The following is an 18,260-nucleotide window of genomic DNA, read 5'->3' as shown; positions in this document are numbered from 1 at the left end:
GTGAATTGTTTTATTAACCCTCTTTCACTTTTTGCCTTGGCTAACAGGAAGCCCAGAGCCAAAGCTGTTGTGTAGATTTAATAACCCTCTAGGCCACTATGTTATGCATTGATTGTTACATGCTAATCATCCCCCAGGGTTGTCATTAATCTCTTTTTTTAAGGACCTGGTTTTGCAATGAATAAATTTCCCTTTTCTTGTATTAAATATAATTTGTGGGGCACCTTGGATCTTTTGTGGAATAAAACCATGTAAATATCTACTTTTTTCAGAGGGTCATTGAAAAAATAACTTACTTTTTACTTGCATAGCATCGATATTAGGGGCTAGATTATAGTAGGCTCAATTAAGACTTTTTGATGATAAGCAATGGAATGCAAGCTCACAAGGCTTATGCAAAAAGAGGAAGTGATTGGCTCATGTAACTGAAAAGTTTGTAGCTTCTTACTTCAGGAACAGTTGGATCCAGGTGCTTACATGATTTCTTCATGAAATTGTCTCCTCATCTCTTGGCTTGCCTTGCTATAGTCTGGCATTATCCGCAGGCTCCTGGCACCTCCAAGTTTGTCTCATCTTTATTGCTCACAGTCTCGTGGAACCAGAGTGCCTTTTCTTATGTCATTCCAGTCAAAATCCTGGGATTAGTTTTCATTGAACCCTCTTGGATCATGTGCTTATTTCTGGACCAGTAACTGATTGAGGATGTGAAATGTCCCAGTCAACTAAGCCTGACTGAGATACCCACTCCTGGAACCTGACTGGGGCAACTCTACCCAAAGCACATGAACTTACAGGAGAGAAGTAGTATTTCCTCAAGAGAAATTGTGGTGCTGACATGGAAGAAGGAAGAATGGATACTAAAGATGAAAACAATGGCTTTCCATTCCATGAGCTTTATGGGTCTAATTAACTAAATGAATCATGGCAAGAGTGAATGGGAAGTAAGAGATGATGTCAGAACCCAAAGGAATCCAAGAATAGAGGGGTGATGGGAAAGTGTTCTCTGCAAGGGACAGGGCATGACTGTGAGGGAACCATGATTTGACCTTGATTTCAGGCCTGTGGATTTCTTCTTATTTATGAAGCTGTTGTTAATTAGCCCCCGAGTGACTACACTTTTCTTAGCTATAAAAATATGAGTAAAGAAAACATAAATGGAAAGACATTCTGTGCTTATGAATTGGAAGACTTAATGTTGTTATGATGTCAAGTACTACCAAGAATGATTGATAGATTCAATGCAATCCCTATCAAAATTCCAGTGACGTCTTTTGCAGAAATAGAAAAATCTATCCTACAATTCACGTGAAATCTCAAGGGACCCCAAATTGGCAAAACAATCCTAAAGAGGAAAACAAAGTTGGAGATCTCACACTTCCTGATTTCAAAACTTAGTGCAGAACTATGGTATTCAAAAAAAGGTGGAACTGGCATAAAGACAGAAATATGGAACAATGGAACCAAACAGAAACCTCAGAAATAAATACATACATGGTCAAATGATTCCTGACAAGACCATTAGGTGGGGGAAACGACAGTCATTTCATCCAATCAGTTCAGTTCAGTCGCTCAATTGTGTCCAACTCTTGTGACCCCATGGACTGTACCATGCCAGGCCTCCCTGTCCATCACCAACTCCCAGAACTTGTTCAAACTTATGTCCATCAAGTTGGTGATGCCATCTAACTATCTCATCCTCTTCGTCCCTTTCTCCTCCTGCCTCCAATCTTTCCCAGCATCAGGATCTTTTCCAGTGTGTCAGTTCTTCACATTAGGTGGCCAAAGTATTGGAGTTTCAGCTTCAGCATCAGTCCTTCCAATGAATATTCAGGACTGATTTCCTTTAGGATGGACTGGTTGGATCTCCTTGCAGTCCAAGGGACTCTCAAGAGTCTTCTCTAACACCACAGTTCAAAAGCATCAATTCTTAGGCACTCAGCTTTCTTTATAGTCCAACTCTCACATCCATAGATGACTACTGGAAAAACCGTAGCTTTGGCTAGATGGGCCTTTGTCAACAAAGTAATGTCTCTGCTTTCTAATATGCTGTCTAGGTTGGTCATAACTTTTCTGCCAAGAAGCAAGCATCTTTTAATTTCATGCCTGCAGTCACCACCTGCAGTGATTTTGGAGCTCCCCAAAATAAAGTCTGTCACTGTTTCCATTGTTTCCCCATCCATTTGCCATGAAGTGATGGAACCAAATGCCATGATCTTTGTTTTTTTAATGTTGAGCTTTAAGCCAGCTTTTTCACTCTCCTCTTTCACTTTCATCAAGAGGTTCTTTAGTTCTTCTTCTCTTTCTGCCATAAGGGTGGTGTCTCCTGCGTGTCTGAGATTATTGATATTTCTCTCGGCAATCTTGATTCCAGTTTGTGCTTCATCCAGCCCAGCATTTCTCATGATGTACTCTGCATATAAGTTAAATAAGTAGGGTGACAATATACAGCCTTGACGTACTCCTTTCCCAGTTTGGAACCAGTCTGTTGTTTCATGTCTGGTTCTAACTGTTGCTTCTTGACCTGCATACAGATTTCTCAAGTGGCAGGCCAGGTGGTCTAGTATTCCCATCTCTTTAAGAATTTTCCAGTTTGTTGTGATCCACACAGTCAAAGGGTTTGACGTAATCAATAAAGCAGAAGTAGATGTTTTTCTGTAATTCCTTTGCTTTTTCGATGATCCAACACTGTTGGCAATTTGATCTCTGGTTCCTCTACCGTATCTAAATCCAGCTTGAACATCTGGAATTTCATGGTTCACATACTGTTGAAACCTGGCTTGGAGAATTTTGAGCATTACTTTGCTAGCATGTGAGATGAGTGCAATTGTGTGGTGGTTTGAACATTCTTTGGCATTGCCCTTCTTTGGGATTGGAATGAAAACTGACCTTTTCCAGTCCCATGGCCACTGCTGAGTTTTCCAAACTTGCTGGCATAATAAGGCCCTCTTGATTTCCAGCATTCCAGCATGTCTGGCTTTAGGTAAGTAATCACACCATCATGGTTATCTGGGTCGTGAAGATCTTTTTTGTCTGGTTCTTCTGAGTGTTCTTGCTGCCTTTTCCTAATATCTTCTACTTCTGTTATGTCCATACCTTTTCTGGCCTTTATTGTGCTCATCTTTGCATGAAGTGTTCCCTTGGTATCTCTAATTTTCTTGAAGAGATCTGTAGTCTTTCCCATTCTGTTGTTTTCCTCTATTTCTTTGCATTGATCACTGAGGAAGGCTTTCTGATCTCTCCTTGAGATTCTTTGAAACTCTGCATTCAAATGGGTATATCTTTCCTTTTCTCCTTTGCCTTTAGCTTCAGCCAATAATACTAGGAAAACTGATATCCACAAGCAGAAGAATGAAATTGTATCCGCACCTAATACCATATACAAACGTTAACTCAAAATGGATCAAAGACCTAAATGTAGGAGCTAATAAAACTGTAGGACTCTTGGAAGAAAATCGGGGAGAAAGCTTTATGACAGTGAATTTGGCAGTGATTTGTTGATATGACACCAAAAAGCACAGATAACAAAAGAAAAAATAAGTAAGTTAGATGTCAACAAAATTAAAAACTTTTGTGGCTCAAAAGGCATAATCAAAACTCAGCCCACATAATGGAAGAAAATATTTGCAAATACTATATCTATAAGGAATTAATATCTAGAGTGCATAAAGAACTCCTACATGTCAACAGCAAAAAACCAAGCAACCCAAGTAAGAAATGGGCAAAAGATTTGAATAGATGTTTCTCCAAAGATGATATACAGGTAACCAATAAGCACATGACATGCAAAATAAAGCCCACAAAATACCACTTCACACCTATGAGGATAACTGTTATTTTAAAAAAATAGAGAAAAACAAGTGTTGGTAAGGAGAAATTGGAACTCTTGTGCACTGCTGGTGGGCATGTCAAATGGTGCAGCTGCTGTGGAAAAGAGTATTGTTGTTGTTAGCATTCCCTCAAAAAAGCATAGAATTACCATATGATCCAGCAATTCTGTTTCTGGGTATATGCTCCATAGAATGTAAACCAGGGACTTGAACAGATGTTTGAAGACCAGTGTTCATAACATTATTCACAGCACCCAAAAGATGGAAGCAACGTTAAGTGTCCATCTGCAGGTGAATGAATAAATAAATGTGGTATAGCTATGCCAGGGAGTATTATTCACTTTTAAAACAGGGAAATTCTGACACGTGCTTCAGCATGGGTGTACCTTGAGGACATCAGGCTAAATGAAAGAAGCCAATCACAAAAGGAAAATACTGTATGATTCCACTCATGAAAAGTGTTTGAAGTGAAGTGAAGTTGCTCAGTTGTGTCTGACCCTTTGCGACCCCATGGACTGTAGCCTACCAGGCTCCTCCATCCATGGGATTTTCCAGGCAAGAATACTGGAGTGGGTTGTCATTTCCTTCTCCAGGGGATCTTCCTGACCTAGGGATTGAACCCAGGTCTCTCTCATTGCAGGCAGCCGCTTTTACCATCTGGGCCACAAGTTTAGTTTTGTCAAATTAATAGAGACAGAAAAATTGAATGGTGGTTCCCAGGGACTAGGAAGAGGAAGAAATGGAGAGTTATTTAGTAGGTGTAGAGTTTCAGTTTGGAATGATGGAAAAGTTTTGGAAATGGACAGCGGTGATGATTGACCAAGAATGTGAATGTACTTAAAGCCACTGTACACTTTAAATGGTTAAACTGGTATAACATAATGTGTATTTTACCACAGAAAGTATGAAACTAATATAGTGCTGTATGTTAGTGAAGTCTCCTTAATGAAAATGTTCTCAACTAAAAAATGTATAACTTATTTTGTCGAGTGTATTATGTACTAAGATACCATACTGCAGGCTCTTTGGGATCCAGTGAGATTTAGTTTTGTTGAAAAGAAACAAGCATATATATATATATAATGTTCCAAATAGAGATAAAGATTGCAAAGTTACTTTAGTTATTATTTTTTAGGCGACAGTACAGTGAGGTCTTTTGAATTATTCAGAAAGAAGTACCTTTCTTCTTGGTACCTTGGGAAAGAGGTATGAATCCTTGTGGCTAAACCACATTCCAAAAATGCTTCTGGAGAGGAAGTAACAGTTGACCAGAAATGTTGACTCCATATATCAGTAATCATGGGACTCTAGGTGCTATGTTAGAGAACTTAAAAGGAACTTGCTCTTATGGGAAAAACTCGAAATAGCTTGAAGAAGCTTACTCTTGACAGTTGTCTTCAAAGTAAGTTTTAAAAGAAATGTTGCAGAGATATTTGTGTCTGAGCACACAAAGGTTTTAGACAGATTGGGTATCAGTTCCTGGCAAAAAAGAGAGGACATATTCAAATGAAGGCAGTTCGAGGAAAGTCCAAGTCCAAAGTCCTTCTGAAAAGGACTTTGCAGAAGTGTGCCCAGGCTCTAGGGAGACCACAGGGGTGGCACAGCTTTCAAGGCTGTGACATTGGGGCTGATGAGATGAGGGGATGGAGCAGTTGTGGGAAACTTGGGCCAGAAGTGCCCAGCCAGAGCTGTGACCCCCCAGGAGGGAGCCCCCAACACCAGCTCTCTGACCTCACTCTCCTCCTTCTCACCCACATCCTCCTGAGCTCTCTGTAGCTAATACCAGGGTGCCAAGTAGCCCATTGGTATGGTCCACAGAATTCTGCCTCTGGGCGCACTGAGCAGGATGAGGGCAGGGTAGCAAATGGATCTGGTGGGGCAGACATCCAGCGCAGAAGCTCACAGAGACTGTCTCACCAGGCAGAATGCCTTCCTACTGCATCTGTTTTTCACATTTCATCTGGGGGGGGGTGTTTGTGTATATATACACTGACCCATGGAAGTCTCATTTCTTCATAACTAAAAACCTGACTTAAAGATTCAAGAAGAAACCTATACCATCACATAGTAATATTAACATATTCTATATTGAATTGATAGATCACAATGAAATGGAATCTCTCTCTAAAGAAGGTGTTTTCTATTTCTGCATTCTTATTGTCATCAGTTTTCATCATGCTGTCCATTACTAGGTTGGTGACCAGTGGCATGCATTCTCCGTCCTTTCAACTTTAAAATTCCCCAAAAGTTTGAATCAGGCTTTCTCTGTCTGAGCAGTTGAACCCTCTTAAATTTACCATTCCTATACTCTATAGTGTATCTTCAGAACCATAACAGTAGCCTGTGACCACTTAGCCCCTGGAAAAGATACACACACCAGTGGTTAAAACCTGAAGTCAGGCTGCCCAGGTTTGGATCCTGGCTCCGTCACTTATTAGCTGTGTGACCTTGGGCAAGTCCCTTGATCGTTCTGGGCTTCAGTTTCCTCCTCTGTCAAGGATATACCTCCATGACAGGATACACCTCCTAGGGTTGTGGTGAGGATTAAATGAGATCATGTGCCCTTGGAACGATGCCTGGTATGAGATGCCTGGCATGTTGTGAGCCATCATATGACAACTGTTGTTATTCTTATCTCTTCCTTGCTCTCTTCCCACCTCCCTTTCATTCCTAACCTCTCCTTAAACTTCTCCTCCCACGGTCTCCATGAAACAGACCCTCATCTTATTTGGCATGTCTCCCTCCCCTTTCCTCCTGTGTCCATTCAGATGGTGAGCACGTCCAACGCCTCCCAGACAGTCACCTTGGTGTATGTGGTGGCCAATCGAAGCTCCTTCCTCAACGGCACTGTGGCCAGCAGCCTCCTCCGCCAGCTCTCCGCTGAGCTGGTGGGGTTCTACCTCACCTACCCACCGCTCACCATCGCTGAACGTGAGTATGTTTGAGTTATGTTTGAATCCCTGTAGGACTCTATCATCTTCTCCGGGAACTTGTCCGTTTAGCAAGCCTCCATGGTGCCACATGCTAACTCTTTTGTCATAAAATCACAACTGTAATATGTGACTGAAGGGGGTTGAATTGATGAAAACTTCACTGCATGTTGTAAAAAGCACTGGCTAGGTGCTTTGACCCTTCACTTGTCTTGTATCTCATTTAATCCTCACAACTACCCTCTATGGTAGGTGCAAAATTAGCGCCATTTTGCAGATGGGAAAAATGAAACTCCAAGAGGTTTAACTCTGACATAGCTGGTGAGACATGGAACCTGGGGCTTGAACCAAGCAGTCTGTCTTCTTAGCTTATAACACTGCCTGGTAGAGCATCTGTCCTCATGGCAATCTTGGTTGCTAGGGTTCCCCCCACTTCTGCCATCAACAAAAATTCCCAGGCCTTCAGCCCTTGCCTGGGCTATAGACATTATAATGCAGCTCACATGCAGTCAGCATCGTGACTTCACTTGATGAAGTCCCCATAGGCTTGTGGCCTTCTCTTTTTCTAATGCTTCAGTTGCATAATCCTCATTACCATGCAGCAGACATAGACTTCGAAGATGCAGCCTACATTTTGTACCCAAACACTTACTCAGTAGCCAAAGGAAGTAAAGATCGGTGCTCTTAAATTTAATTGTTCATACATACTCAAGGTCACTGGGTGTTTTTTTTTTAACGTGTATTAGCAAAGTTGTTTTCATTTCCCTCTATGGTTCCTCTTTATATTGTAAATAAGTGAGATAATGTGTGTGAATGTACTTATTAGCACAAAGTAGCCACTCAGACTTGATAAAAAAGTGTTAGTTTAGTGGCAAGCTTTTGTGAATTTCCATGTACTCAGAAGAGATGACTCTGGATTTTATGGAAAAGATAATGTCATAAAAGATGGCGTTATTCACCTGGCAGCATGTAAAGGATTTATTTTCTTTTATCATCTTGACAGTCTAAGAATAATAATAATAACACAACTGTGATTTACTGAGTACTTATTATGTGCCAAATAATGTGCTAAACCCTTAACATGTTAACTCTGATGGTCACCACACTATAAAGAAATGGGACCATTGCTTGCAAGCATTTAGCTACTAAACTTTGACTTTGAAAAGATCCATTCAATAAATAATTATTCCTAAAAATATGTTATGATAGATAATTTTCTAAAAAAGAAGGCTATGGTTGACAGGTTCTCGTTGTAGGTCTTGACAGTGAAATTGTTTTGCCTTAAGAAGGTTTTGATGGAAAAGCTGGAAGCAGACACCCAAAAGCCTTGGAAAATTCTTCTTCTGAAAGTTAGCCCTTTACTGAGTATTTTAGTTTTCTGAAAAGCAAGTTTCAGGCTGTATGTCCTGGAGTTCCCAAGAATGACAGAGCAGGATTTAGCTGCTTGGTGTTTTGTCAGCTATATCTATTTCCCTGAACTATATCTATATATAAAACCTGAACAATATCTATATATAAAACAATATCCATATATAAAAGTAATTTGGTGTGTTTCTTGTTTGTTTTAGCGCTGGAATACCCCAACCTTGATATATCAGAAACAACGAGAGACTATTGGGTAATTACAGGTAATCTCTTCTTTCATTGTTCCTTTCACCCTATCAGGTTGGTTTATTTTTAAAAGCTTGCCTGCCTTTCAGTGATAGAGTTGGCATCTTTTCTTGGATTCTGCCTTATAAGCCAAGGAGTTCCTTCCATAGGACCAGAAATGGAGTAAACTGAAATAAGAACCTGGGCTCTGTGACAGCCTAGAGGGGGTAAGATGGGGTGGGAGGTGGGAGGGAGGCTGAAGAGGGAGGGGACATGAATGTACCTATGGCTGATCCATGTTGAGGCAGAAACCAACACAATGTTGTAGTTATTCTTCAATTAAAAAAAAAAAAAGACATCACACTGAAGATGGGTATTAAATAATCAGTTCAAAACAGCTACCTTGAAAGTCCCAGTCTGGAGCCTTCTTCTTGCAAAACATGCATCCATCAGAAGGAACAGCCTTCAGCTGTGGAGGGCTGGGGCATGTCCGTGCGAATGGTTGTCTATTCGTTTAAAGATCGTAGGCCTTTCTCCACTGCCCTACAAAACCCAGTGAAGTCAGAGGAATGCCAGGCATGCACTTTTCTCTCTCCCTGGGCACACCCACACTGATCCTGGTGAAGCCCAGCGTGTCCTGACAGTGAAGGCAGACGGAAGTAGAAGGGTGTTTGGGTGGCATTTTCCTTGACATTTTCCAGCTGAGATTTATGAAATAGCAAAAAAAAAAAGTTCTTGTTTGTGTTTTTCAAAAGCCAGACAGTAGCTCTGGAAATTAGAGAAGCAAGGATTAGAAGCAGAGAGAGAACAGAAGCGTGTAGGAGGGATAGTGACTGGCTGGGTCATTAAGGGTGGTGCCGAAAGCTCAGCTTCTCTGTTCACTGGTGCCAGATTGAATCTCGGAGGCAGTTTGGGGTGAAGTAGAAATGGATAGCTTCATTGCTTTGCTAGCGGGGGGATACCGCAAGCTCCTGCCTCAAAAAACTACATGTGCCAACCTGGGAGGATTTGATGAGGGGATTTATAGCAATAGTTCAAGGTAGGGTTGCTAAAAAGATTAAGGTGTGTGTAGGGTCTCCAGGTGGTCCTGGTGGTAAAGAACCTGCCTGCCAATGCAGGTAGAGGTAAGAGATGTGGGTTCGATCTCTGGGTTAGGAAGACCCCCTGGAGGAGGGCATGGCAGCCCCCTCCAGTATTCTTGTCTGGGGAATCCATGGACAGAGGAACCTGGAGGGCTACCGTCCATAGGGTTGCAAGGAGTCGGACGTGACTGAAGCAACTTAGCATGCACGGGGTCTCAGGTGGTCGGTCTCCTCACCTTGACGCATTTCTCTGAGGGTCCCTTTAATCTTGCCTCAGGTGCTTTTGTGGCAGCTCTCTCCTTCATTAGCAACTGTTCTGGATCTGCCCTTTGGAACTTGGGGAAGGTTACGGCGGCTGGAGTCTTGCCTACAAGAAATGGGGACAGAAAGGCTTCCAAGCCCAGGAGCCCCAAAGGGTCCTCCTCGGTTTCAAGGGGAGGGACAGGAAGGTGTTGGCCTGCTAGAGCTGCTACCCTAGGCTGAGGGGTGAGGGTGGGGGCTTCAACCACAGGAATTTATTTTCTCATAACTCAAGAGGCTGGAGGTCTAATATCAGGTGTCAGCAGGGCTGTTTGCTTCCGAGGTTCTCTCTCCCTGGCTTGTAAAACAACCACCTTCCCTCTGTGCAGGTCTGTGTCTTAATTTCCTCTTCTTACAAGGACACCAGTTGTTTAGGACTAGGCCCCACCCTAATGACCTCATTGTATCTTAATTGCCTCTTTAAAGGCCCTATCTCCAAACAGTCACATTCTGAGGTCCTGGGGGATAAAACACCAGCAGATGAGGTGTGGGGGAAACAATTCAGCCCATAACAAAGACGGAGCAAGATTTTGCAAGTCCTGGAAGATGAGCCTGGACAAGCAGGCCCTCCCCAATCTCCCTCTTCCCTTCCCTGTCTCCTCTCTCCCTTGCTGTCCGAAATAAGCAGTAGGTGGGTGCTAGCTGGAATACTAACTAGGAGCTCGGTGAAGCCTGCTCAAGACCTCTCCTAAACTGCAGAAAATTGCGTTTCTTTCTGCCCTGCAAAGCCATGGATTTGCAGAGATTATTTTACCTGCAAAGAAAGCCAACAAAAGAAATGTGTTTACAAACGTAAACAGCAGCGACCCACCAGAGCTTATGCCCAAGAGAGACAGTGCTAACCCAGCAACACATTTTTGAAGCCAGCAGGTTATGTAACACTTATAAAATCATGTTTCCTGCCCAAGGAATGCTTTTTTTTTTTTAAAACTTGCAGATATATCCCCGCCCTTCTCTAACTTTAATATTGACATTTGATGGTAAGACACCCTGTCCTTGTCAACCTCTTGTTTTGGCCTTTCCTCAGGTACTTCTGTGTTGCCCTGCCTCTGTTTGAGTGACACGTGCTTAACAAAAGGCTCCATACATGGTCTTGTTTTCAGGATTCTCTTGCGACTTGACCTCCAGCCCACTCACCTGGACATCCCTCACTTGTTATCACTGGTGCTGCTGTCGGTAATCAGCATAGACAGTGACCCCCCCCCACCCCCCGCCCAACCCATCCCAACACTGTGTTCAGGGCTGACTGGACCAGTTGATTTCTGCTTGAGGGGCAGGGAGAGGGGGGAACAGTTTCAGGTTTCAGGAGGACCCTCCTGCCTTCCCTTTGGTCCATGACCACTTTCTAGACCTGTGGGCGGTCACCACCAACTTTTGCCATCATTTCCAGAAGGGTAGGAGATTGGGAATGGAGAGATGAAGATAGCTTTGTTCAACCCATTCCCCAGGCCGGGAGCCTGAGGCCACTGGGCTTCTCTGGAGAAAGGAGAGGAACTGCAGTCCTGGAACACAGCTCTGTGTTTTCCAGGCGATTCATTCCTCTGCTGAAGACCTGTCTAGCGAAGCAGGAGGTGCATTTGAGCAACAACAGCTGCTGCTTGTGGGCATCCTCTCAAGGGCTTTATGGCACTATGCTAGAAGCAGTTTTCTTTTATAAAGTATTCTGTTCTTCATCATACGGTCAGGAGTAGCTTATGATAACCATGTTTTCAGATGAGGAACTGGGGCCCAGAGGAACCTGCCCAAGAACACTCAATAGGGAGGCATCAGGATTCAAACCCAGGCTCCTGGCTCCAGCCCCCAGCTCTCGTCCAGCTCCTCCTAGGAAGGACACATCCTCTTTGCAGAAAGAGCCATGAGGCACGTGGGAGCTGCCTAGCTGTTGATTCTGTGGAACTCTGTGGCAGGTTCTCATAACTTCCTGCACTTCCCTGGAGGCATTTTTTTCTCTCAATTTTAAAAATTGTGGTAAAATACACATAAGATGTGATTTATCGTTTTAACCTTTTTAAAAATTATTTTCTACTGGAGTATAATTATTTTATGATGTTGTGTTAGTTTCTGTTATACCTCAAAGTGGATCATTTATATGTATACATATATCCCCTCCCTCTTGGACCTCTCTCCCCCCACCACCCCCTGATCCCTCCGCTTCAGGTCATTACAGAGCACCGAGCTGAGCTTCCTGCGCTATGCAGCAGCTTCTACTAGCTAGCTGTTTCATACATGGTAGTGTATATATGGGAGAAGGCAATGGCACCCCACTCCAGTGCTCTTGCCTGGAAAATCCCATGGACGAAGGAGCCTGGTAGGCTGCAGTCCATGGGGTCGCTAAGAGTCGGGCACGACTAAGCGACTTCCCTTTCACTTTTCACTTTCATGCATTGGAGAAGGCAATGGCAACCCACTCCAGTGTTCTTGCCTGGAGAATCCCCGGGACGGGGGAGCCTGGTGGGCTGCCGTCTATGGGGCCACGACTGACGCGACTCAGCAGCAGCAGAAGCAGCGGTGTGTATATGACAATGCTTCTCTCCCAATTTGTCCCACCCTCCTCTTTCCCCCAAGTGTCTCTGAGTCTGTTCTCTGCGTCTCTATTCCTGCCCTGGAACTAGGTTCATTGGTACCATTTTTCTAAGTGTACAACACAGCAGCATTGAGTACGTTCACAGAGTTGTGCACCCATCACCACTGTCTATTTCCAAAACGGTTCGTCACCTGGAGGCTTTGACTCTTCTCTTCTTTGATGTCTGCCCTTTTTGCATCACCTCTGGGATTTCTCTAAAGTAACTCATGATGACACCCCTCAGCCGTCCTGCAGTCCCTCTCTCACCCTTGTCCACTGGTCAGGAGAGACCAGCACAGAAGTAATCCTGCAGCCGTTGGCACTGTCATTTTATGGGAGGGGTATCTTTGAACTTGAAAGAACATGAGCTCTCCTCCTGGGGTCAGGAAGTGGGTCAGCCCTTCCTCAGCCTGACAGCTGTGCGAGGAGGGTCTGGAGGGGCCTTTCTGGGACCCACCACCGTGGGAGACACAGGAATGTTTGCAGGAGTTTGTTTGCAGGAATTCTGCTGAGCTGGGAGTCCCTCACGAGGGCCCTGAAAGGAAAGCTTCTTTATGCCTGCCCTTCATGGGGATTTTTTTAGGATTTGTGGTTTCAAAGAAATAACTTCTGAAACTCAGCTGTGGGTTTCACTTTTCTCATGATCAGTTTCGACATCGCTCTCTGTATCTCATTGTCATCCGTGCCTTGTTCTGCCCTGTTAGAATGCCATCATAGTAACAATACAGCCTTTATATCCAGACTCTTTCCAGATCCTAGTAGACAGAGTGGTATTAATGGTCCTTGGCTGGACTGTAGTAGAACAAACTCTGCTAAATGAAAAATCTTGTATTACATCCCCAGCCCATGTAAGTTTTGGTCTAAGAAGATGAGAATTGCTTTTAGCATTTTTGTTTTCAGGGATGTGTTTGGAGGGAGTGTTTTAGGTGTTTGGGAAGAAGTGTGCTTCTTCCCAAGGGACTTGGAAGAAGGGCTGGCTTGGGGAATAGACAGCATAAAGGCAGTCGCCCCCATAGTAAGTGACTGCAGCAGTTCTAGGATGGTCCTGGCGTTCATTAAAATCCTCCTCCAGGCACCAGCCATAGCCTGGAATTCCATATCAGTGCTTTACTTACTGATTACAGATACTCTGGGTGTGGATAAAGTCCAGAAGTGGAGGAAGGGTACAAAGAGAGAGTTTCATTTACCTTCTACACAGGAGGTTCTGTGCTACACTGCTATATACATCTCATCTCAACCTTAAAGCCCACTAGACATATATTTGCTGTGATGTAGCCTTTCTTATTCCATTTTATAGAGAAGGACCTGGACTCTGAGAGGGCCAGTGGTTTGCCCAAAGTCCCCCAGCTGGCAAGTGCCAGCACTGAGAGAGCCCGCTCCTTCTATCACACGATCCTGCTCTCAAGTCAGGAGGGTCTCTCCTGGGGCCCTGGGCAACTTTAGGAGTGAGCTCTGAAAGGACCCCACTGGCGAGGGAGGGGATGACAACACTGAGCAGGGTGGTTTGCCCATGTGGAAGGGGCTGAGTAGCAGGATGGAGCTTAGATCCTTCAGCAAAGCTGTTGGAAAGAAAAGTAGAATCAGGGTAGCGCTGAGCCAGGAACCACTAAGAAATCCAATCAGCTGTTCCTACAGCAATGCTGTGTTCCCATACAGACTCTGATTGAACAGGCTATCTTAAATAAGGTTGGGACCTAGTACAACAAGTTTAGGTCATTACACCTGTCCCAGCTTGTGAAGGACAGGGTTTCAGGGGTTCAGGCTTGAGCCCCGGCTTTGCTGATTACTAGCTGTGTGAACTTAGACTAGTCACATAGCCTCTTCAGCGTCTCAAACAGGCGGATAGTGATTCCTAACCCCTGGGGCTGTCGAGAGGGAAGGATGGCCAGACCCTAACATGGGGTCAGGCCCACGGCCCTTACGGCTGGTGCAGGCCTGGCCCTGGTGGCTTGGCTTCTGAGTCAGCAGTGAGCCTCTCCCCTGACAGCGGCTCTGTCTCCTGTGTCCAGTGCTGCAGGGCGTGGACAACTCCCTGGTGGGCCTGCACAACCAGAGCTTCGCCCGGGTCATGGAGCAGCGCCTGGCCCAGCTGTTCATGATGTCCCAGCAGCAAGGCCGGCGGTTTAAACGGGCTACCACTCTGGGAAGCTACACCGTACAGGTGGGTGCGTGCAAAGCCGCCAGAGTCTATAAGAAAGGTATGGAAACGTGCTTCCTGAGCTGAAGTAGATTGTGCTGCGTGCCGAGGTGCGTGCACACCACAAGCTGATGAGGCCGGTTAATTCACACTGCTCTTACTTTTGTGGGGTTCGTGGTCATAATCATTGACATCGTGAAGGAGGGTGAGAGCTGCTCTCCCGACTGTCTCACTCTGGATTGCAAGGGGAAGCAGGTCTCAGAAGACATGCTGCCCACACGTGCATATTTATTCAACAAAGCATTATTAGTAAGTGTTAGCTCCCCCACAACCTGCTCTGGAGGCTGGATGAGGTCCCAGTTTCCAGGCCTCTCAGCACCACGGCTGTGATCAGCAGAAACACCCATCAGCCTTCCAAAAATGGGGTTCTGTTGGCCTTGTCGTGTCTGTTTCAACAAACAGAGCCCTCTCCATTTATAAGGGACACTTGACCACACTGGGATTTAGGGGAATATGCTATAGCAGACACTGCTGGGGTCCTGCCCATACTTGCTTACCATTTCTATGAAGGCTGGTAGACTTCCAGCATCATTTTATTCAAGGGCTGCTCTTGAGATGCCAGAACCCACTTTGCCCAGTCATGGCTGGCTGGAAGTACCTGGGACTTCACTGGCAGTGGGGGTATAAATACCACAGTTCTTTGGTTTCTTGGCTGGGAAAATTCTGAAAAGTGTGCTTTAGGATCGTCAGCAGAGCTTTCCCACAGAATTAAGCTTTGGTTTCCCACCATGGTGACTCACTTCCAATGAACCCCTTGTCAGCTCCTTTCCACCCCCCTACCACTCCATCAGTTCTCTGCACCTTTCCAATAAATGACAAGCATTCAGCTCTTCTCAGAGTCTGCTTCAGAGGGAACCCAACAGAGATACCATCCTAAGGGTAGAGGTTCTGAGCCTCTCTAGATTCTTTATCCAATTCAAGCAAGAGTGGGAATGTCTCCAGCATATTCTAACCAATCCACATATCTTGAGTACCACCACTTCTACCCAATGAGAATCTATTTCTAACATTTGTTATGCTAATTAAAGCTCTGTGGAGCGAGGTATCAAGTTATAGAAGCTCTTATGGCAGTCGCCTCTGGAGAGTGGGCTTCTACGGCATTAGCCAACTGCCCTTGGGGTGTGAGCTCCTGATTGGTGACTGACCACATCTAGGGTATAACTTAACCCAAACTTACATGCATGGTATCGCACTGTCTAAGAGAAGCTTTAAAGGAAATTACAGACATTACCATAGTCTGTCTGCAGATCCTGTCTCCAGGCAATCTTGGAAGTACATGCAACCCATCTTTTGAAACACAGTTTCCTACCTCAATCAACATCCTGCCCCTTAGGGAGACTCCAGGTACCCCATTCACTGTTGGTGTATTTGGCCTCTTGTCTTATTGAACGTCGCTTCAGTTCTAAAAGTCTTTGTGGTCTGAGACAGCGTCGTGATGAGGTAGTGGTCGTTAATTTCATGTGCCAGGTTTGTGATCCCCTTTCTGGGGGGAGGGTCCATCTGAGCCCTATAGTTTACATTTCTCCAAGTAACAGAAAGGAAGTCGCTGGGATTCAGACAGTTGAAATGGAGTTTGCCTCAACTGAAGTAGGAGAAAGAGTCACCCTACACTCACGATTATTTGTGAACCTAAGAAAAGCAACACATTCTAAGTGCCTAAAAGAGCCCAGCAAGGTGTTTTTTCCTCTTTTTTCCAGAGTACTCAGTGTGTGTGGCCCCTTTTGTTACCTGGAAAACCTGCGTGAAGTAACTAGGGATTTATTTCTGCAAATCTCCAATTTACCAAGGGTGTTGATCACCTTCCAACATCATCCCTGGAGGAATTTGCTAGGAAGAATTTGCTGTTACATTGAAATTGAGCAAAGTTATTAGTTGCTTGAATGTTCATTCATCTCATACCTGGTTATACTAATGCTCTCCCTACCTCCTCTCCCACTGGGGACAGAAATAACACCCCTAATTTCCCAAATAAAATTCACTCTGTAGAGTTTACATCATCCATCATGCAGAGAAGTCTTTCATCTGGGCTCAGATCATTTTTAAAGATGAGCCACCTTCATGAATATGGAAATTTAAATGTCTAGAAGCTAAAGATATTTCTCTAGTGGATATATTTGAAAAAGTGAGTCCAGAGAAGATATACATAGGACCAGTAAGCATTTTTAATTGTGTAACTCGATTTGTCATCAAAGTAATGCAAGTTTTAACTTCCACAAGATGCCATTTTTACCTACTAAAAGTGAGTGAATTGGTACTATCCAGTGTTGATGAGGATGCAGTGAAATGGGCACCCTCAGACTCAGTAAATGGGAGAACATGTGAGTGATTTAGACAAGAACCTTTTAGATGGTCACAACCTCACCCCTAGAAATTCCTTTCGAGAAGATAAAGGTGAACATGAAGATGAAGAGGTGAGAGCGCTGTTTCTCAGAGTGTCCGGAAAATGGTCTTATAAGGTGCCCATCTGACCAGGCCAGTTTGGGCAAGGCTGCACCCTCTAAAGCATTCTTGAAGATTCCAAAGGTATATTAACATACAAAGACTCTAAAAAGACCTGCAAGTAATCTCCTTGCCTTTCTGTGATATACTGGTTTCTAAATTTAAGCACCATTAAAACCCTTGTTTATAATAACATCTATATTTCCCTGATATTTTATAATGAGCATTTGTAAATTCACAGAAAAGTTCCAAAACTTATGATGTAAACACACATATACTCAACATCTCGGTTCTACCATTAACAGTGTATGACGTTACCATTTTATATTTGACAACATATATCATTTCCATACCATGGACCGGTTTGGACTGTCCTAAAACCTCATATAAATGAAATCCGACAGTAGATTCCCTTTTGTGTAGTTTTTTGACTCTGGAGTGTTTTTGAGATTCATCCATGTTGTTCTTTTATTCAGTAGTTTATTCCTTTTTATTGCTGAGTAATATTCCCTTGTATGAAATATGCTACAGGTTGTTTATCCAAGCATTGTTTATCCATGCTTCTGCTGATGGACACCTGGGCCTTTCCCAATTTTTAGCTACAATAAGCAAAGCTTCTCTGAACTTTCTTCTGCAAATCTTTCTTTAGACATGTGCTTTCATTTCTCTTGGGTATGCAGGAGTGGTTCACAGGGTTGGTGTATACGAATTCTGTGAGAAACCGCCAGACCTTTCCCCAAAGTATACTGTCTGATGCTCCCACCAACCAGATGTGGGGTTACCCCACCTTCTCATCAACACAGGGTTATCAGCCTTTCTTATTGTAGTCATTCTAGTGGTTGATAGTGATGCCTTATGGGTTTTAGTTGAATTTCCTCATTGAGCATCTAAAAAAACATGCTTATTGGCTCCTCAGATATCTTTCTTTGTGAAATGTCTGGTCAGATTATTTTAAAAGCCATTTTTTATTGGATTGTAGTAATATTTATTTTTAATTGTTATTTATAGCACACATACTCAGCAGCATAAAAATAGGCAGAGTTTAAAGAACACTAATAAAAAAAGAACCCACAACCCAAAGAGTAAGAACAGTACTGTTAGCTTACCTGATAAGCTTTCTCTGTGTCTTTTCTGATTATACCTACTTGCTTCCTTTCTACCAGAGTTGAGTGTGCTTCTGGATTTTGTATTAAATCATGCCTGTGTTTTCTGTATAGATTTTACCATTCTCATGTGTATCCGTAAGCAATGCATCATTTGGTTTTGCCTGGTTTTGAACTTTATATTCTGTAATTTGTCTCTCTTGCTCCATATCAGGTTTTGTATTCACCC

General features: G+C 43.8%; 1 protein-coding gene across 3 annotated transcripts in view; it reads left to right on the top strand.

Annotated features, from left to right (window-relative positions):
* Positions 1 to 18,260, top strand: part of KIAA1549L (KIAA1549 like) — a 308,458-nt gene that overhangs the window by 190,132 nt on the left and 100,066 nt on the right. For all 3 annotated transcript variants that reach the window (XM_018059263.1, XM_018059262.1, XM_005690072.3), the window contains 3 exons: positions 6,596 to 6,758; positions 8,326 to 8,385; positions 14,302 to 14,453. In XM_018059263.1, coding sequence (XP_017914752.1) covers positions 6,596 to 6,758; positions 8,326 to 8,385; positions 14,302 to 14,453 — 375 coding nt within the window. The remainder of the gene's footprint in view (positions 1 to 6,595; positions 6,759 to 8,325; positions 8,386 to 14,301; positions 14,454 to 18,260) is intronic.

Source organism: Capra hircus, chromosome 15 (genome assembly GCF_001704415.2).
Source record: "Capra hircus breed San Clemente chromosome 15, ASM170441v1, whole genome shotgun sequence".
In the NCBI taxonomy this organism is placed as follows: Eukaryota; Metazoa; Chordata; class Mammalia; order Artiodactyla; family Bovidae; genus Capra; species Capra hircus.
This window is presented reverse-complemented; position numbering and strand designations above follow the sequence as displayed.